Source organism: Balaenoptera borealis (assembly GCF_965194805.1).
Source record: "Balaenoptera borealis genome assembly, chromosome: 1".
NCBI classification, from domain to species: Eukaryota; Metazoa; Chordata; class Mammalia; order Artiodactyla; family Balaenopteridae; genus Balaenoptera; species Balaenoptera borealis.
In genome coordinates this window covers 32736415-32758714 of record NC_138860.1, presented here as the reverse complement: position 1 = coordinate 32758714, position 22300 = coordinate 32736415, and the positions used below count along the sequence as shown (strand labels likewise).

The window sequence follows — 22300 nt, the reverse complement described above, 5'->3', positions numbered from 1 at the left end:
TTAATCAGTAAAATGGAGATAATGGTAGTTCTTTTCTGACAACAAAATGATGGAGCTTAGATGGGATAATGCATATAAAGATTTTACCAAGTTTCTAGAACATAATAGATGCTCAACAGATAAACCTGCTTCTTCTTCTCCTCTTTCCCTCTTCCTCTCTCCTCCTTCTCCTTTTCATTATTCTTATTTTCTCCCTTTTTCCTCCACTGAGTTTTTAGAAAAAGAGAAAACTAGAGTTGCAACTTCAGGAAAGACATCTTTATTTCTGGTTTGGCTCTGATTGCTGTGATTTTGTGACATGGACTGTAGTCATAGATGTTGGCCCTGCCTGCTTACCAACACTGATTTTTTTTCTTTCTTGCTGTTTCTCACAGGAAGGATCAAAATGTTCTCTCTCCAGTCAACTGCTGGAATCTCCTCTTAAACCAGGTGAAGCGGGAGAGCAGGGACCACACCACCCTGAGTGACATCTACCTGAATAATATCATTCCTCGATTTGTCCAAGTCAGCGAGGACTCAGGAAGACTCTTTAAAAAGGTAAATAGCTATTTCTAGTCACAGACACAGTCTTGTAAATAAGAGAAAGAATATCTTATTGGCCCACTTAAAAGGCTTTCCATGGGTCTTGCCCTGCCATGTACTTATGGAGAAAAAATATTGAATTGGCTTTTTTTCTTCTTTTCTGAGTTGAATGTATAGTAGCCCTGAGAAAGTAGCCATTTGCAAGGTACAACCCCAGGACTGGCAGCATAATTCATAATTTGCGTATATTAATAATGACTGTGTTTGGTTGATTTCCTAAGTGGTTTGTGAAGCTGTTGAGATGCGGAAACCTTCTGTGTCATTTCATGATTTCTTCTTCTAGTTCATTTAGCAAATCCATGTATGTTTATGTTTTTGGTTTAGTTCTCTTTCCAAGTTCTCATCTTGGCCAAGGTGAACTCATGAGTTTGGTTATTCTTATCATGACGTATCTTTGTCTTTGGGTCCCTGAATGCTTTGTTCCTTTTTTTTTTTTTTTTTTTTTTGGTACCCCAGGTGGAATTCAAACCCATCCCTGAATGCTTTCTGAAGCTCAGTTGTTTGTCACAATTCCTTGGGTGTATGTCGAAAAATTTGACTAAAGAAAAACTCAGAATTTATTGTGATAATCTTAAGAAATTTATACCAAATTCACCTTACCTGTCAGTAGTGGAACTAGCCTTTTGGAAGCCCAAGAAGCTCTTTTCTAAGCTCTCTCAACCTGAGCTCTTAATGGAGTCATTTATTCATGACTTTTGGTTACAAATGGTGGCAAAAGCCCCAACCATTGTACATGATATACCATGTCCAACATTCAAGCTCTGACATCCCCAGAAGACTTTTTAGAAGGTGAATAATCTTCCCACAAGTGATATGTAAAAAGAGGATATATAGAGGGCTATCATTGGTTTCATATATAGGGAATTCACTGGTTCCCAGTTGACAAAATCCAGCGTTAAAATTTGAGGCTGGGAGAGAATGGACTTCAGTAAACAGAACTGTGGTCGATAGTAGCCTTAGTTCTTGGTCAGTTTTCTAATTCTTAACATTAGGAAGTATACAGATCTCAGTAGGTCTGGAATTAGAACCCAACTTCTTCTGTTTATACCAGCATGAAAAAAGAACTGTTTTAGAATCGTCCATCTACATAATTGCATCTGTGAAGGGGCTTTCCCTGTGTCTTACAGACAGGATATTAAGGGTACAATCATCTCAGAATGAAAAGAAGGAAGAGAAAGATAACTCCTTGCAGAGCTCATTAGCTATTTTTAGTGGCCCGGCTGTGCTCTGGTTGGGGCCATACTTGGTTTAGGGGCAAGGGTACTTTTCACCGTCTCCTCATGCTTCCCAGCATCTGCTCTAGCTTGCTTGTCATTAACTTGAATCATTCTGCAACACTTGGTGATGTTGTATGTGACTAAAATTAATGACTATAGTTAATAATACTGTATTGAATACTGGAACTATGCTAAGAGAGTAGATTTCAGGGGCTGTTTTCACACACACAAAAAAAAGTAACTATGTGAGGAGATGATATATTAATTATCTTGACTGTAGGAATCATTTCACTGTGTATATGTATATCAAATCATCTTGTTGTACACCTGAAATATATACAATCTTTATTTTTAAAAAACATATTTTTAAACCTATTTAGGTGGAACCTTGACAGCGATCAGATACCACTTCTCTATGATCTTGACAGCCACTTAGACTATCTTGAGAAGAAAAGGAGTTGATGGATAGTTCCCTCCTCCATTTTCTCTGTTCATCTGAGAAAAACTTTTATGAGACATTTTCAGCTATGTAGACTTCACCCAATCTCTCAGCTCCCTTTTCTCCCAGCTTCAGAAAGTTAGAGAAGAACCAAGCAGAGAGAGTCTTATAACCCCTCCAGACCTCAGAGATGTTTATGCCAAAGGCAGCCAGCTATCAAAGACATGTTCCTGGTTCCTCAAATGCCATTCACATTTCACAAAAAGCCTAAGTGCACGGCATGTATATAAGACATGGTGTATATCCCTATCCACTCATGAATGATATTCCTAGCTGTGGTCTAAGCATTGACCTCCTTAAGCCATGCATTTCTATGCTGAGGGTGTAAGGAAGAATTTCTAATTAATCACAGGACTGTTTATATATTACATTTCATTGAAGAAAAGTGCATGTATCATAGGCTTACAGCTAAATGCATTTTTACAAACTGAACACACCTGGTAACCATCTCCCAGATCAAGAAACAGAATATTTCAGTACCCCCAGAAGTCCCCTCATGCTCCCTTCTAGTCACTGGGGGGTTGGGAGGGGTGGTCCCAACACCCAAGGACAACATCAGTCCTGACTGTCCACAGCAGAGATTAGTTTTTCTTGGTTTCATACTTTATATAAATAGAATCATGCAGTGTGTACTCTTTTGTGTCTGGTTTCTCTCATTCATTATTGTATTTGTGAGATTTGTTCATATGGTTGTATGTTGTTGCAGATCATAGGATTTTCTCTTGATCATTATAACGTTTCATCAGCTAAATTATAGTTGATTAGAGATATCCGTAGGATTGTCAAATAGCCAATGTTTACTATCCCACAGGGTGAATAACCTCTTTTTTCTCTCCCCTGGCGTCCAATGTACGCAGAGAACTCTAAGGTAGAAGCTGACTTGGCTGATTGTAAGAATAGATTAATTCTTTTTGGCTGGGTGAGAGGCTCTCTGCTTTCTAGTAATGGACAAAGAAGCATTTTCTCTCCATACCTCAAATTTTCAGTCTCTTTTGTTTAGAGTATGTTGCACATGAAGAATTAGAATCCCACTGGTTGAGCTATAATAATTGGGTAAGAGAACTGAGGAATGTCCGTGGTCACCCTGGAAGTTATGTGAAGCTTTCTGGGGCTTACTTTATGCTATTAGAGCAGAGCCCTTCTCTAAGGGACCCTTTCCCTTCTGCTCAGCTTTGCCAGTAACTCTGGAACTCTGGACAATTACTTCTCTTTTTTATGCCTCAGTCCCCTCAAGTTTAAGGAAAAGTGTTTGGACTACACGACCTCCATGCTGCCTTAGAAATCGAATACACTGTAATTGTGTGATGACAAAGGCATCCTACACTGAGGGCTTCCTTCCAGTTGTTGGATGACCTTTGTTAAATTGTGATAGGTAAGCTACAGTCCCCAAGATAAGAGTGAACAAAAGTGGGTCTGCGTATGGAGAGGGGGCTAGCTTAAGCAATGGAAGACCACATTTCTTAAAGAATGAAGCATTGTTTCAGATTCTATTATCTATGAATAGATAGATATGTCTATTCTTGGTTGTCCAGCAACCAAGAGACACCACACTGAAATCCAAATATATAAAATAAATATACCTCTTACTTTACCTGTAAATTTGGTTCCAGTAGCAAAAGGAAAACCCACATTTCTCTGGAGACACAGGCTTCAGAAAAGATATCTTTATTTCTGGTTCAGCTATGGACACCTGTGAAAATTTACCTGCGTTTTAGTGAATTTGAATCTGCTTGTCACTGGCAAAAGTCATGGGTTTTCTTCCTTAAAAAAATTTTTTTTTTAATCTATAAAACTTAATGATCCTTTGGCAAAGGCTGTAATCATCAAAACCAAAATTTTTTTGAACCCTTATGTGCCAGGTAATATGTTAGGCACTTTGTATGCATTATCTTATTCAATCCTTACAATACTTCTAGAAGGTGGTTATTAGTATTATCCTTATTTTATGGAGGAAGAAACTGAGGCTTAGAGAGATTAAGCAAAAAAAGAAGTGAGACTAGTATATTTAAATACAGTCATCTGGCTCTAGAACCCAAGGTTTTCCACCTACGTGTTCTATTAGGCCTCTCTAGGTGTTGTATGCAGAGTAGAGAGTACTCTGGATTTTCTTGCTCTTTTTCATTGAATTCAGATATTTCACTTAGTTACAGAATTAACCTAATCTTTTCTTTAGCACACAACTCTTCAAAGGGTCTGGAGGTGTTAAACATCAACATTGGGTTGTTTCTCCTACCTGGTGTCTGGGCAAGCAGCTGGAAGTTGAGAATGAAATAGGGCAGCGTGTTTTTCTCCCCAGGGGCAGAATCTCTAGTAAGAGGGAAACAAAGACTCATTAAATATGAGAACTGACCAAAAATCTGGCTCACAGCTAACTCAGCTAATTTGGGGATGTCAGGGTGGCTGCACAATTGGCCCTTCTATGCTACTGAACCCTCTTAAGGGATGCTCCCTGTTGGCCCTCTAGTTTGTGGTTATGTCTGCTGGGACATATTTTACACGTTGCATGAAGCCCTGGTAGAGACTCCTTTAGCTAAATATAACATCTAGAGAAAGTAACCTCCTGTCCACAGCTTAGAAACAGGCCCACTTTGTCTAGGACTCCAGGGAAAATTGTGCCCGTTTGGTGCTCCTGACATCTCCTTTCATGCAATGAAAGCTCAGTCTGTCTAACCCCTGTTGGAACCAAGGTCTGGGGAAATATTATTGCTGCCACCTTCATTTGTTTAATGTGGTGACTTCAAAAATGGGGGCCAAATACTGCCAACTCTGACGCCCAGCTCCATCTCTTCTCTGTTGAGAGGCATGTTCTAAAGGATCCCACCAAGAATAGAAGTCATTTTTCTCACTTTCTCAGTTTAAATTGAAATAAACTTGGGTGTGCTTTTTCCCACTGGGGAGAAGACAATCCTGTCCTCTCCTCCTCCTTTCACTTGGCTGGGATACCCTAAAAGTACCTCCAACCTGGCTTTTCAAGTCACTGTTTCTAGCCCTTAACAGCTGCTCACACTTAGGCTTGGAAACCAGTCAATTCAGACAGTCCTAAGACTCTGAATTGCATTCTTCTTTTTATGGTATTTCAGGTAACTGTACTCCTGTTTTACTTTTATTACCCTAAGGTTCTATGGCAGAAAGTCAGGTTAAATTGAGAAAGCTAGGTCAGATTCCCAATAGACCAGTAGTTCTCAACTTCTTCTTTGCAAGAGAGTCACTTGGGAAGTTCTTAAAAAAAAAATCTTTGTGACCTTGAAGAGACAAAGATTTCTTAGGATATAAAAAGCATGAACTATAAAAGAAAAATAAAAGGTAAAATGGACTTCATCAATTCTTGGACTTTTGCTCTTGGAAAGACATTGTTAAGAAGATGAAAGATAAGCCACAGACTGGGAGAATATATTTGCAATATATAGAACTCAATAATAAGGTGACAGAATACCCAAATTTTTTTAAATAGGCAAAAGGTTTTAATAGACACATCACTAAAGAAGATATATATAAATGGCCAATAAGCTCATGAAAAGATGCTCAATATCATTAATCATCAGGAAAATGCAAATTAAAACTATACGGAGATATGCTACATACTCACTAGAATGGCTAAAATCATAAAGACTGACAATACCAACTGTTCGGATGGATGGAATTCTCATATGTTGCTGGTGAAAATGTAAAATGGGACAACCGCTTTGGAAAATAGTTTGGCAGTTTCTTATGAAGTTAAATATGTACTTACCACATGACCCATCAGTTCCACATCTAGGTATTTATCCAAGAGAAATAAAAGTATATATCTACACAAAGACTTGTACCTGAATATTCATAATAGCTTTTGTTGTAGGCTGAATAATGGTCCCACCCCAAAGATGTCCCTGTCCTAATCCCTACAACCTGTGAATGTTTACTTTATCCATAAGTCTTTATACATTTGATGAATTTGAGGATCTTAGGATGGGGATTTTATGCTTCGTTACCTAAGTGGGCCCTAAATGCAGTTACTAGTGTCCTTGTAAAAGGAAGGTGGAGGGAGATTACAGACAAAAGAGAAGGCCAGCCATGTGAGAGAAGCAGAGGGAAGCAAAGTCACAGAGAGAAGATGCTAGGCCACTGGCTTTGAAGATGGAGCCAAGGAATGCAGCTCTAGATGCTAGGAAAGGCAAGGAAACAGATTCTCCCTGAGAGGCTTCTAATGGAACTCAGCCCTGCTGATATCTTGGTTTTGGACTTCTGACCTCCAAAACTATAAGAGAATAAATGTGTGTTGTTTCAAGCCACCAAATTTGCAAAACTTTGTTATGGCTACCATAGGAAACTAATGGTAGTTAGTTTTGGCTATTTATTTATAATAGCCAAAACTGGGAACAACCCAAATATCCATCAACAGATAGATAAGCATATTGTGGAAAATCATATTGTGTTACATCCATATATGACTACTACTCAGCAATAGAAAGAAATGAAATGCTGATGGATACAATAATGTAGATGAATTCACAAAACATTATACTGATAAAAAGAAGCCAGACACAATGAGTACATTCTGTATGATTCCATTTCTATGAAATTTTATAAAAGATAACTCTAATCTATAGTGATAGAAAGTAAATTAGTGATTGCCCTGGGGGCCAGAGTTGGGGATGGAGGTTGACTGCCAAGGGACACAAGGGAACTGGGGGTTATGGAAATGTCATACAGTGTTCATTATGGTGGTGGTTACATAAGTGTGTGCATTTGTCAAAATGTATCATAGTACATACGCAAAATGTATACATTTTATTGTATGTAAATTATGCCTCAATAAAGTTGATTTAAAAGATAATTAAAAAAACACCATGCCAAGGCCCCACCTCAGGGCAATTGAATCATGTTCTCTGGGATAGGGCCCAGCTGATTCTTTCATATAGTCGGGGTTGAGAATCACTGCTGTAGATACTCTGGTTTCCATCTTGGGGAAACCCGAGAGCACCGCGGTACATCTGAAGCCATAAGATCCCATCTGTCTGTCTGTGAGCCATGTTTTCCCCTGCTACAGACAGTGTTGAAGCATCTAGGTCAGCTTGTCAAGGCAACCCATTATAGTTTCCCTGCTTTATTCTTGGAGGGTGACAGAGGGTGAATCTGGCATCAGGTAAATAGTTCACACTTCAAGAATTAAGAAATGCAAGAAGGGTGATGAGGAAGAAACATAAGAGGTTCAATTAATAGCTTTCTGCAGGGCCCTGAGATGTTAATGTCCTTTTCCCAGGAGATCAGTCACAAGAGAATTGACATGACCAGTCAGATTTCCTTTGGCACCAAGGAAATGGCTCTGGCAGTAAAAGAGAATAAAGGCGATTTGAAACTAAAAGCAGTACTTGTTGCCTACCTACCCATTTATCCCCTTTGGATAGGATTTCCTATGGAGTCGTTGAGTCCAGCTGTTTGGCATATGTGAGGGGAGAGGATGATGATTCTGCAAGGAGGCATGTTCTATGGTGGTGTTGTCATAACTGAGAAAAGGAGACGAAATGACCCACGATGCTGGTAGAGTTGAATGTCCCTGGTAGGTACCGTAGATTGAATCAATGGAGAGAGAATGGATTTCCAAAGTCTATGTTCTGCCCTCTTGAGAACGGGTTTAACTTGGTGATATCTCTGGGAGAAAGAGTAGATGATTGATTTATCCCTTCATCTCTTCTCCAGTCTACCCTACGCCCCCTCCCCCATGGATCTCAGTATCTGATATTGATTGAATTTCCTCCATGTTATAACATGGTCACTAACAGTGTTGTGTGGTGCTTTACAGACAGCTGTTCCAGTTGCCTAATTTATTTTGTTGGTAGCAAAACTCTGTTCCAGTTAATTGAGCTTTATTCTCTCATATCTGATGGAGAGATCCCCTTTGGAAAAAAGAATAGGATGTGAAGCTGAGCTTATTTGAGTAGGGGATGGAAGGCTGCCAGCTACTTCAAAGGCATCTCTGCTGATAAGGGGCGTCAGGTTTGCCGCCAAATCCAACACTGAGGGGAGCTTTGCAGCTAGTGCTGTTTGTGGTGTTTTAGCTTTGGTTTCTGTGACACTAGGTCAGCAGCATCTGTATCCTGCCCCTTGGGGCTTCTCTCTGGGTGGTCCAGGCTTTTTTTGGACTTAGGAAGATTCAGCTAAGAGGGAATGTGTGCATCAAAGATGCCTGCTGTCTTTGGCTTAGGTTAGTTTATACGTTTGCCTCTTTGGTGTTTCAGTCCTCAGGTATCTATCTGCCTTTTCTGAAAGAGCACAAGGTGCTATATTCAGAACATTCAAAGGTGTAATGGTACTTCGATCTTTATAAATCAAGATGATTTAAGATGATTAAGAGTATCAGAAGAACAATTTTAAAATATGGAGTATGGAAAAGAGAGGTGCAGTGGACAGAAAACAAGTGTCCACATGCAACCTTGTACCTATTTGAATACTACCCTAAACTAGAAAATCATGTAGTCAATAAGTATTTTAGTGAAAACTATATATACAAAATAAAACATCATTTTCAATTGAACTATATATACAGCATTATGCTAGGTGCTAAAAAGCACTTAAAATCAAATTGAGGAGTAAGATTTGCCCCCATTGAGCTTAGGGCTTTTCAGTCCACTTTTTAGTCCATTTAAATCTCCCAAAACTTTTGGTGGGAGGATGATAATAATAATACTAATAAGTAACAAGCTTTCCTCAAATGCTTACTATAAATATTATATACTGTAATAGAAAATAACTGTATTTTCTCTAGTCTTTTCATGTATTTTGCAAAGTTTTTTTTCCCTTAACTTTTTACATAAGTGTAAGGTAGTTAGAGAGAGTGCACATATTGTAAAGTTCAATGTATTTTTACAAATGGAAACAAGTATGTAATTATCACCCAGATAAAGAAAAGAATGTTACCAGTATCCCACAAGTCCCCTCTTTCGCCCCCTTCCATTCGTTATCCCCTAAAAGCCACTATCCTGACTTCTAACAGTATAAGTATTTGCTGATTTTGAAAAAAAAAAAATTATATAAATGGAGTTACATAATATTCTTTCAACAATTTAAATATGGCATTTTTTTCTTCCCTGGTTTTCACTGTTTCTTATGAGAAGTCAGCTATGATTCTTATTGTTATTCCCCTGGATGTAATGTTTTGGGGACTTGGGGGGCTGCTTTTAATATTTTTTCTTTATCTTTGATTTTCAGCAGTTTGACTATAATGAGTCTAAGTGTGATGTTCATTTTTTTTTAAATTTGGCTTGGATAAGTACAATATCTAAATAGTGAGGATCCATGGATAGTGGTTTTTCCTCATTTGGGAAAAATTATGGCAAATATTTTTTCTGTCCTGTTCTCACTTCTTGCTTTGTTTCCAATTGCACATTTGTTAGACTGCTTGATACAGTCCCACAGGTCACTGAGGCGAGCTCTTTTTTTCCCCTGTGTGCTTCAGTTTAGATGATTTCTAAAGTTTACCAATCCTCATTTGTTGTATCCAATCTGCTATTAATAGCATCCAATTAATTTTTTATTTCAGATTTTATATTTTTTAGCTTTATGATTTCCATCTTTTTTTTTTACAGTTTCCATATAACTCCTGAAATTTCCCTTCTCTTCAGCCATTATTTTTAAAACATATTTGGCAATTATTTTAAAATTCTTGTCTGCTGATTTCAACATCTACATCATCCGTGGTTCTGTTTCTATTTATTGATTTTTCTCTTGACCATGGGTCACATTTCTTTATTTTTTCACATCTACTAACTTTTTATGACATATTAGAGATTGTAGATGTCATTATTGAGACTCTATATGTGTTTATCTTCCTCTGAAGAGTGTTAAGTTTTGTTCTAGTAGGCAGTTAAAATACTGGTTGATCACCTTGAGCTTGTGGAGAACTGGTTTTATGCTTTGTTAAAATGGGTCTATTTTGGTTTTGTACTTAGTCCTGGAACATATTCTATACACATAAGGTATGACCTTTCTGGGGTTTCCATGGAAAGCCCAGGATGCTTATCAAGCCCTCTAACTTGGCAGGCTTTGAACTCCAAATTCCATCTCCCCTATAGTGGGCAGCAGCTAGGATGGCAGTCCCAGTTTGCCTGGGGATGAGGAGGATGTTCCTGGGACATGAGACTTTCAGTTTTATTCATTCTACTGTTGATGACATTTGGATAAGTTTCCAGTTTGAGCCTGCTATAAACATTATATTAGAAGGTTATTCTTCTTCCCACTGTATAGCTGAAAAAAATTAAAGCTTGTATTGGTAAAATACTCTTTTGTAAGACCAAGAAGAGGTGACATTGGAATTTGAACTCCCAGGCTCTTTCTACGGCATCACCCTGCCACCCGTGTTTCAGGGTTCATAGATGGTATCCTTAAAACATAGTTATTGCCAAATCAGATTGTTGAACAAGGTCACAGTCTGAGCTTTAAGGATAATGAATTCAAAACCTGCTTTTCTCTCTCCCTGCTTCCCTCTTCCTCTCCCCTTGTCTCCCTCTCCCTTTTCTCTACCTCTTCTTCGCCCCTTCTCTTTTTTCCTCTCTCCTCCCCCTGGCTTTCTATTCTTTTGAATAACCTTTTAAAATTTTGTAGCACATGTGCATTGTAGAAATTAGAAAATATAAGAAGCAAAAATATGATAATAAAAAACCAGATTATATTACATATGCTATTTTATAATCTGTTATTTTAGTCAAGATTTCCACTTTTCCATTTCAGTAAACTTTCATCTCATCTAATACCCAGGCCATGTAAACATTTCCCTAATTGTCCTAAAAATGTCCTTGACAACTGGTTTTTCCAATCTAGTATCTAATATACCCTGGTTTTATGTCCCTTAAGTCTCCTTTAATCTAGCACTGTTCCTTTTCCATGACACTGATTTGTTGCACAGATGAGGCCAGTTGTCCTACAGATTTTCCCTCCTTCTAGATTTGTCTACTAGATTCCTTGTTTTGCTGTTTAACGTCTTCCTGTATCCTGTCTTTCCTGTAAATAGAGGGTGGTTCTAAAGGCCAAATCTATTCATGTTATATATTTTCGACTAGAATACAGAATAGGAGACACTGGATACTTCATGTTGCATCACATCAGGAAATAAACCCACCAATAATGATGCCAATATTGACCCTCCAGATTAGGGTGGTGACAGTCTGAACCCTTTATTTTACAGTTACATTTTTTTCTCACATGATAAAAAAGCCTATTGTATTGTATTATGTATGGTGCTATCATACAAATTTTGGGTGCCAATTCAGTTGTTCATCTGATATTTTTAACATCAATTGATAATTCTAGACAAGTTACTTTTTACCATCTCTGTACTTCTTATACTTGACTGTAAGATGCCTCTCTGAGAAAAGAAGATTATTAATACAACTCATCAGGCACCGTGAAAAGAGACAGTAGTTTGTAAAAACATATTACTCCCAGGAGAAACTACAATAATGGTGTGAAAGCTGACTAGGTATCAATTGTTTATTATAAGATTCACAGCAATAATAAAAATAATAATTGTAACTAATACTAAATGAGTGCTAACCATGCTAGGGACTATGCTACGTACTTTACATGTATTAACCTATTTAATCATCACAACAGCCCTTTATGATGGGGACTGGCTTTATCATCTCCATTTATAGATAAGAACATGGGCAGAGGGGTTAAGCAGTTGACTCAAGGTTGTACAGCTGGTTGGTAGCAGAATTGGGACTTGTAGCTAGATGGCCCCCTTCCCCCGCGTCATCTCTTCACATCACTGTGCTCTGCTCCCTCACATTTAGAAAGGTGGTAGTCACCATATTGGGAAGCTAAAGGGCCAGTGCTTCTGCAAGGAATTAATGACTTGTGCATTCTGCAGTAATGCATTTAGGTGCTCTGCCAGGCCAGGACTTCCCTTGTGCTGCTGTGATTCAGCTTCTTGCCCAGCTTGTCCAGAGAGAGTAGACAGCTTTGATTTCTGCCTCCCTTCTCGCAGGACTGGCTTCTTTGGATTCTCCTATTTGTCTTTGTCAGGAGTTTTCCTTTGAATTTCTCCCTGCTTGCCCGAGCATGATTTTTAATTAAAATGTGAAAAAAACCTACCAAATGTAAAATAGATAGCTAGTGGGAAGCAGCCGCATAGCACAGGGAGATCAGCTCAGGTGCTTTGTGACTACCTAGAGGGGTGGGATGGGGAGGGTGGGAGGGAGGGAGATGCAAGAGGGAAGAGATATGGGAACATATGTATATGTATAGCTGATTCACTTTGTTATAAAGCAGAAACTAACACACCATTGTAAAGCAATTATACTTCAATAAAGATGTTTAAAAAAAAATGTGAAAAAAAATTAAATTCTCCTTCTTTTGAGATAACATCTTCAGTTTTTCCATTCTCTTCTTCTTTCCTTAAGGCACTGGACTTTTTCTGATCTTATGGTTTTTCTACCTGATCCTGCCCAGCTCTTAGCCTTTCTGTTTTTTTGTCTTTCCTTCTTTGACTCTGTGCCCCGCAAATCATTTGGGTCTCTGTCCAGCTTTTCCTAGTATTTACCCAACATGAAATTTTCAGTTATCAGCTAATTTTAATTGTCTGCACTAATTCTTGTCTTTGAGAGTCCATAGGAACTTCCTCATGTCTCAAGAGCTCTCGGAATCATCCTCTCGTTGAGCTAAGTAGTTATTGTTAAGGCCCAGGGACAAGACTGAGAAGCAACATTTTCTGTCTTTATTTTCTGTTTCCTTTGATTTGGAAGCAAACAAAAAACCCTTTAGCTTAGTTTCTTTTTTCCAGTAGTAAAAGTAATACATATTCTTCCAAGACATTGTGGGGAAAACAAAAAAAACCCAAACAAAACAAAAAAAAGAAAATAATTATTACTTAGAATTAGTATTAACATTTTGGTGTATTTCCTTCCAATCTTTTTTTCTATGCACATTTTTCTTTAGAAAATTAAGATTATATTATACATTAAGTTTTGTGCAATTTATTTCATTTACCATTTTAAGTGAACATTTTCCCCATGTCATTGCATTCTCTTTAAAAACATTGTTTTTAATGATTAGACAGCATTCTATATGCTAGTTATCCCACAGTTCATTCCTACATTCTTTACGGTTCTTTGGCTATGCTGTCTTGACTGTCTGCTGGAACATGTTCTGGTACGACCAGGAGCAATCCACAATCTCATTGGTATCTTCTTGGAAGTCACTTGTTTTTAGGAACGTTGGGTGACCTGTGCTTTCATTTGGAAGTACCCTACTTCCACTTGATATAAGGCAAGGAGAGAGGGTTTCCCCTCTTCTTCCTCTTCTATCTTCCTCATTGTCTCCAAGTTCAGCTGGGAGTCTAGACCTCAGACCTTTGGCTGACCTGAGCCCTGGCTGGCTCAGTGGAGTTCTTTCACTACGGTAGGTTTCAGTTTTCTCATCTTTACACTGGAGAATATTACTCATACTCTCACTTTTCCTTCCCAGAATGTCACAGGAATCAGTAAAACCTGGGAAGAAAGTGCTCTGCAATTATCAAAATGCCAAGAGATAAAAAATGTTGATGAGGATATGGAGAACAGGGAACCCCTATACACTGTTGGTGGGAATGTGAATTGGTATACAGGCATTATGGAAAAGAGTATGGCACTTCCTCAAAAAATTAAAAATTGAACTACCTTATGATCCAGCAATTCCACTCCTGAAGGAATTGAAATCAGTATCCGAAATCAAATTGAAATCAAATCCAAAGGAATTAAAATCAGTACCCGAAAAGGTATCTGCACTCCCATGTTCATGGCAGCATTATTCACAATAGCCAAGATATGAAACAACCTACATGTCCTTTGACAGATGAATGGATAAAGAAAATGTGGTGTATATATATATATATATATATACACAATAGAATATTATTCAACCATACAAAGAAGGAAATCCTGCCATTTGTGACAACATGGATAAATGGGAGGGCATTATGCTAAGTGAAATAAGCCAGGCAGATAAAGGCAAATACTGTATGGTATCACTTATATATGGAATCTTTTTAAAAAAGCCAATTTCATAGAAACAGAGAGTAGAATGGTGGTCACCGGGGGCTGAGAGAGAAATGGGGTGATGTAGGTTAAAGTGCACAAATTTTCAGTTATAAGAATAAGTTCTGAGGATCTAATGTACAGCATACAGTTAATAATACAGTATGTGTACTTGAAAGTTGCTGAGAGTAGATCTTAAGCATTCTCACCACACACACACAAAGAGTTAACTGTGTGAGGTGATAGACATGCTAATTATCTTGATCTTGGTAATCATTCTACAATGTATATGTATATCAAATCATCATATTGTATACTTTAAATATATAGTTATGTTTGTTAATTATTCCTCAATAAAGTTAAGAAAGAAAGAAAGTGCTCTGCAGAGCTTTGGTTATGTTCACGTAGAAGAGTGTGGCCCTCGTGCCTTCTCCCTGCTAGGGTGGTCCTTGCCTCTCCAAGCTAATCTTTTTTAGCATTGTGTTATCATATAGGGTAGCGAGGAAATACAGAAGGCAAACTGGGAGATCCCGTCTGTAGCTTTAATCGTCTCTTCTCCAAAGCCAAGATAATCCAATCCTTCTGCCCACATAAGCATCGCATCCTTTCCTGCCCTGCCTCTTCCCATGACCTTGTTTTCCTTTTGCTATTCATTTCGAGGGTGGAGAGTAGAAAAAACTTCTCTTCTTGCAGCTCTGTGAGTCAGTGGCCTTTCTGGGTCCTTGAGTTCTCAGGCAGGAAAACTGCAGAGCCCACCTGATTCTTCTTTCAGAGACACTTTAAAAAGAGAGAGAAAGAGCCCTGCTTTATTGAAATCCAGGAGCACAAGTACCACTACCAGTTCATTCAGTTCAGTTTAATAAATGTTATTTGATTGTCTTTAATTGCTTGGTATTCAACTTGGCACTATAAAAGGGCTGCAGAACAAGCTTAAAACATGGTTCAAGATCTTAGATTTCTTATGTTTCAGTTGGATAGACAGGCCATAGACTCCAGAAGCAGGTTACAACTTAAGACACCAATTTAATGAGTGGTACAGATAATTAGTTGTCTATAGGAGTTTGGAAAAGGCACCGATTCATGAGAGGTGAGTCAGGTAAGCGTCATATGGGGGAAAGAATTGGGCTGATGTTCTTTTAATTATATGCTGCCAGGATTCTTAATTATCTATCCATGTCTTATCTTCTGGAAATATCCTTTGAATATTTCCGTATTACCTGGTGCCAACTTCCTCTCCTGCCTCTTTGTCCCCATTAGAGATGCCACCCATGAGACCAGTCTGACAGCAGCAGAGACTTTCTGTTGGCCAGCAATAGGGGAAAGATGTGGGATGAGGTTGGAGCCTGAGTGTGGAGGGCTTTGAATGCCAACTCAAGGAGTTCAAGCTACTGGTCAAAGAGAGCCATTGACCATTTTAGGTAGGGCAGTGAAATAGCGAAAAACCATGGTTTCCAGTGGCATTGGTGGCAATGTTCAGTGTGGTTTAGGGTGGAAGAAACTATTTGGGAGCCCACTACAATAATCCAGCGGGTAATAGAACCCAGTTCTTGGATAATGGCAATGGAAACTGAAAGAATGGGATTTATTAAGAGGCATAGCAAAGAAGTTGTAGGTAGTACCGAGTGACCTGATATGATGTGGAAGGAGGTAAATGCTAGAGAGGATCAAAATTCATTTGGTCATTCAACAAACGTTTACAGTGTGCTTCCCACATTCCAGGCACTGTGGTAGGCACTGTAATACAGCAGATAACAAAAACAGAAAAAGCCCTTGCCTGCATGGAGCTTATATTCTAGTCTGAGAAACAGGCAATGTACAAATAAACCAGTCAATATATATTAGATGATGACAAAATAAAGTAGGGTAAAGAGGATGGGGGTCCTGGGGACATTGCTGTTTTATATAGGGTGGTCAGGGAAAGCTTCATTGATAAATTGGCATTTGAACTGATTCTTGGAGGAAATGAGGGATCTCGCTATTCAGCTCTCTGAGGAAAGTATTCCAGGCAGAGGAAACAGCATGTCTAAGGCCATGAGATGGGAGTGTGCTTATCTGCTTAGAGAAACAGCAAAACGGCCTTGCGCACAGTAGACAAGAGAGAGATTGGTAGGTGATGTGGCTGGGGGTCGTGGGGCAGGCTGCCTCAGGAAGGGCCTTGGAGGCCAGTGGAGAGCCACACGAGGATTTGGAACAGAGGAATGATACAGTCTGACTCTTGTTGAAATAGGATTGTTCTGGCTGCTGGGTCAAGAGAAGACTGAAGGAGGAGCAAGGCAGGAGCAGAACAGGGAGACCAGTTAAGGAGGCTCCTATAAATAATTCAGGCAGGAGATGATGGTGGAACAGAGTGGTGGATGTGGAGATCATGAGATGTGGTCAGAGTCTGAGATGTATTTTGAAGATGGAGCATTTGCTGCTGGCTTGAATGTGGTATGTGGAGAAAAGAGGAGTCAAAGATGACTCCAAGCATTTTGGCCTGATCAGTTGGGAGTTAGAGTTGCCATTTACTGGGGAAAGTGTGTGGAAGAGCCACTGGTTCTAGTCCAGCCCTTTAATTATTAGTGAAGAATCTGAGCGTCAGGAAGAAGTGACTTGCCTTAGGTCACCCAGTGAGGTAGTAGCAGAGGTGGGACCAACCTACCAGGTCAATACCACACTCTCTGAGTTCAGTTTTAGACGTGGCAAGGTGAGAAAGTTCAGTGAGGGTTAAGGCTAGAAGGGAAATTTGGAAATTAACCGCATAAAACTGACAGTTGAAGGCATGAGAGTGAGAATTCGGAGGAAGGGGCAGTTGAGGCCTAGAGAGAGGATTTTGAGGAGCCAGCAAAGAGGAGAGAAGAGCAAATTAAAATGGGCAGAAAGAAAATGAGAATAACATGGTTCCGAGAACCTAAGTGAGAAGAGGAAGAAGCAATGGTGGGTCCTTTAAAGGGATCGGGAAGAATGGGATCTGAGCAGATGTCATTCGATTTGGGTTTCGGAATCTTGGGAAACTGTGGTGTCCTCAACAAAGTCTCCACTCAGCTTTTACGCACTTTACTTATCCTTTCAGCTAATAGTGAGAAGGAGTACAGTAGCATAAGCCTGAGACAGGGAATTTTTTAAAAAGTCCCTTCCAACTCTAGCGTTACGTTCTTGTGAGTCTTACAGAAGAGTCTGACCTTCCCAGACTTCTGTGTGCCCTGCGGTAAACTGAACGAGAAAGCATCCTTCTTGCCCACTTGCTCCTGGAGGTGGTGTAAAGATAACGGTGGAAAAGCGTATGAAACTGCTTTGGAAGAGAAATGGTACATAAATCAAGATTTCTTTTCTAGCTGATGTTAACAAGTTTTTAATTTGAAAGCAATCTTGATAGAGGTATAAAAAAACTTTACATTAGGGATACATCCCTTTACATTAGGGATACACTGATAAAATTGATATTCCTCTTTGAAACAACATAAAATATTTCAGTTATCATTTGGATTTAAACCTTGCTTGATTCCTAGGTCCATTAGACTCATATCAAATCCTGCCTGGGCTTTTAAATGTGATTTAATTTCAGTGACCCTTGCACCCAAGGCCACACAGGTCTTTCAACCATTCATAGGTCAGCGTGAGTCCAACACAGGGTGAGGTTTTCCGTGCTGAGTTCTGAGCAGTCTGTCTGTTTTAGAGCTGCAGGCTGAAGCCCCAGTGGAGTTTAATTTTGTCCTTCCAGTCCCCTTCACATAACAGTGTATGAAGAGCAGGAATGGAAATTAATTGTACCTGCTGGCATCATTAAAGTTATCAGTGCATATCCTCTCCTGGGCCAGGAAGATTAAAAAGGGTGTTGTAATCAGAGCAGATGATTTCTGACATCTGATGATTTCTGAGGGATGGGCTTCCTCCCCAGGTTAGATGTAAGGATGTGATCCTTGTGTGTTGCCTCTGGCCTGATACCACATAGCTCGGGGCTATGCAGAGTCTCTGCCTCAGCCTCCCACCAGCCCTGGAGGAAAGCCAGGCTCCTGCTCTCTCTGGATCATAGGCCTCTTAGGTAGAAAACCAGTCCTTCACACTGAAGACTAGCCTATTCCAGCTGTCCATTCTTGACTGCAGGATGCAGTCAGGTGTCTTGGGCAGGTCAGGCCTGAGAGCCAGTCACATCTTGTTCAGGTGCAACCTGAATGAAGTAAGGAATTGTGGTGCTGCTCCCTGGTGATTCAGTTTGTTTCAGCAAGTGTTTATTAAATGCTTTCCCCAAGCGCCACGCTAGGCCCAGACACTTTTGCCTGCGTGCGTGCTGCAGTATCTTCTTGGTTTGGAGGAGAGAGGGCTCTGTTGTAGTTTACGAATCAAAGAAGACCCTGATCTGGGGGTGAGGGTCTTTTCCCAGCTTTCACACTGACTCGCAGTGTGACCTCACTTTTTAATCTTTCTGAGACTTGGTTTTCTAATCTGCTAAAATAAGGGTTTGGAGTCATCTTTCTAAGATTTCTTCCTGAAATTCTGTAAGGAAGTGTGGGGATTTTTAGGAAAGTGTTTGGTATACCGTTAGAGAGTTCTAAGTGAAGACAATATGTTTGCACAACAAATAGTGTTTGAGTTCTGACTCTATGTGGCCCTTTGCCAGGGATTGGGAAGATGGCATGGCGAGGTTCCTGACCTAAGAGCAGAGTCTAGTGGGAGAAACAGATACACAAGTGAGCTGTGATAGTACAGTATAATAATGGGTTCCTCATGGAGGAAAGCATGAGCTGAGGTTTGCCTTACCAAGTTGTTTGAGTCTTAGTGGGGGAGAGGGAGGGGGTTGTGGTGGTGAATAGGGATTCCTGGGAGATGAGACAAGCAAATAGTGTCCTGGAATTATAGGTGCTATGGGTGAGGATGGCTGAGCACAGAACCCTTTTAGGAGATGGCAAGTGATGAGGCGGAAGAATCAGGCCGGCCTTGCATGCCTCACTAAAGAGCTTAGAGTCTGAAGCCAGCAAAGGGGAAGCCTCATAATGTTATTTTGGGTTTTGTTTTTTTTTTAACTTTTCATTTGGAAAATAACTTCAGACTTAGAGAAAAGTTGCAAAACCAGTACAAAAATTCCTGTATACCCTTCACCAAAATGTTAAAATCTCTTATAACTACAGTACGATGATCAAAATCAGGAAATTAACACTGATCCAATACTATGACCTAATGTACTGGTCTAAATCAAATTTTACCAGTTGCCCCACTCATGTCCAGTTTCTGGTTCAGGAGCCAGGTCAGGATCACACATTGTGCTAAGTTTTACTGTCTCCCTAGTCCCCTCTAATCACTGACATTTCCTCTGTCTTCCTTTGTCTTTCATGACTGACACTTCTGAAGAGTGCTGGCCAGTTATTTTGTTGAATGTCCCTCAGTTTTGGTTCGTCTGCTATTTCCTCATGATTAGATCTGATTAAGCGGGTTTTGGCACGAACACCACAGAAGTGATACTGCGTATTTTATCAGGAGCCGCTTCCGGTTGATTTTTCCCATTACTAGTGGTGATCGTTCTGATTGCTTGGTTAAGGTAGGTTTCTGCCAGACTGTTTTACTGTAAGTTACTTTCTTTCCCTTTGCACTTCAAATAACTTGTGAAAAGAATCTTTGAGACAATGTAAATATCCTATTTCTTCTCATCTTTGCCCACTACTTATTAGCATCTATAAATGCTTCTTAACTGAAACAATCCCAGTAATGGGTTTTACCAAGGGAGTACCATGGACAGATTTGCCTTTTAGAAAGATTACTCTGAAATGTTTGGATGTGAGAGAGTTTAGAAAAGCAAGAACAGTTATAATAAAACTATCCTGATAGTTGATGTAAGAGATGATGGGGTCCTGAATTAAGGCAGTGGGAGGAGGCATGGAGAAGATGGGGGAGAGACATTCCAGCTGTATTTGGAATCAGAGTGTGCAGGGCTTACATTTTGGGCTATAGATTTAAATGCTGGAAAAATTTTGAAATAGGAAAAAAAAATCACATTTTCTCTGGATTATCTCTATATAACCACTGGGTTACTCTTGTAAGAACTAGAGTAGCTAACTTTATTAAATATATTGTAGATCTCATTAAATGAAGTTTCACAAGGTGTTGCTTTTCCTCTTGGACAGGCTTAGACCAAATACCTTTTGTTCAACCCAGAGCCGTTTCTAATCTCCAGTGCAGATGTGCTCACCGTTTGGTTATAGAATATGGTAAACTGAGATATTGTTCTCCATATCACAGAGGTTGCTTCCACTGGCCCTTTTCCCAAATTTCTGCCACTTGTTAGCTTAGCTGGTATCCTCTCTTTGCCTTAACATAAAAACCAGGGCTATAGGCCGTAGTCATGATCTGACAGTATCAGGGAAGCATTTCTTATCAGTTTTTCCAGAAAATAGAGAAAATATGCAAGTCAGCAAAAAGAGGTGGGGGGAGGGCAGAGGCTCAGTTCTTACCTTAAGCTGCTTGGAGAAGATGTTTGTTTACTAGAGGGTAGTGAACTTTTTTAGCACAGCTTTGCAAGGGTGCTGAAAATCATTTTAGTTTTTCATGCCTGGGAGGTTAATTGGGTTTGTAGAATTACATGGGAATTCAGGGATTAGTCTAAGCATTTAGGGTTATTCCTGATCCCAGGCCAATTGCTTACTTGACCTAGGCAAGAGGAGATAGAATTGAGCTCAAGATTCTTTTTCCTCCAAAAGCTGTGGAGGATACACCCCTCTTGTAATCTAGAGTCCTGCTTGCTAGGTTTCTGAAAATCCTCTCATGGGTTGTGAAACAATAGCCCTTTGACTATATTTCTGTCCGTGGTGATATGAGCTGGTTAAACTGGCAAGCAGATAATGGAGGGGAATTGGTTATATGTCCCCAGCGGGAGGTCATGACGAAATGGATCTGTGGTTGACGAGAAGAATTTCAACACATACCCAAGTCAGTTCCTCAGATGGGTTGTCTGAGATCCCCAGGCCTGCCTCCTGCCTTCCTTGAATTTGACTCCTGGCCCACAAGACTCAGGCTTCAGAGGCCCAGCTGGGCATCCACAAATCAACTCAGGAAAGTGGTGCTGAGCGGTGAGGTTCTTTTTGGGAGATACCACAGCATAGGAAAAGAACATCAGACTAGGAATCAGGTAACCTGGGCAGGGACCCAGGGCTCCAGATGGGTTCCTTGTTTATTTTTCTTACTAGTTTAATTCCCTACCACAATTTTGAGATTCACTTCTGGCTGTGGTCTAGAGAAGCAGCTAAGAAAGGCACATCTGAATTAAAATCTGGTTTGTAGGTACGGCAACTGAAGTTTTCAAATTTTGCAAAATTATGGGTGAGTGGAGTGGAGACTAGGAGAGAAAGAGCAGGCAACGAGCTGCTCTTTTCTAGTTCTGCATTCTAGAAACAGTGCTGATGAGTAAATCCTATCTTTTATTTTAATCCTATCATCTCTTTTTTTCCTTTATTTTTTGTTTGGCTTTCCTTCTCTCGTCCTTTCTTCCTTTCTTTCTTCCTTTCTTTCTTCCTTCCTTCTTCCCTCCCTCCCTCCCTCTCTCTCTCTTTCTTTCACTTCTTTCACTTCTTTCTTTTTTTTCTCTCCTGATTGCCTGTGTACTTGCCTAAGAAATATTTCTCAACCTCACTAGAATATTTAGGGTTAATTAAAAATTATAAGAGTATGTCACAAACCTAGTGCACTCTTTAAGCCTAGGGTTTACATGAAAGGTTGGCATGCTCTGGCTTGGAGACCCTGACCCTATCTCCTCGACTTGCTGGTTTCAACTCTACATATTTTGCTTCAAAACCCTAATGCCACAAAGAATGCGGAACTGACGAGTCCTCCCCATCTACGAGCTAGGACATCTTGATTAAATTAGTGTCAAGGGGGGTGGAGAGAAAGGCACAGTGACACAAAGGGCGTTTTGAGGAGCCCTGTAGAGCCTGTGGAGAATGAATGTTCTCGTTAAATATGGCCATGACCTGCAGCTCCACGCATACCAGAGACACAGCTCAATTGTCCCCAGGAGTTGGGGGGTGGGGATGATCAGGGGGAGAGGACAG

At 39.9% G+C, this 22300-nt stretch overlaps 1 protein-coding gene across 9 annotated transcripts in view; it reads left to right on the top strand.

Moving 5' to 3' along the window:
- Nucleotides 1–22300, top strand: part of SRGAP2 (SLIT-ROBO Rho GTPase activating protein 2) — a 234957-nt gene that overhangs the window by 117525 nt on the left and 95132 nt on the right. For all 9 annotated transcript variants that reach the window (XM_082350167.1, XM_082350165.1, XM_082350166.1 and 6 more), the window contains one exon: nucleotides 375–537. In XM_082350167.1, coding sequence (XP_082206293.1) covers nucleotides 375–537 — 163 coding nt within the window. The remainder of the gene's footprint in view (nucleotides 1–374; nucleotides 538–22300) is intronic.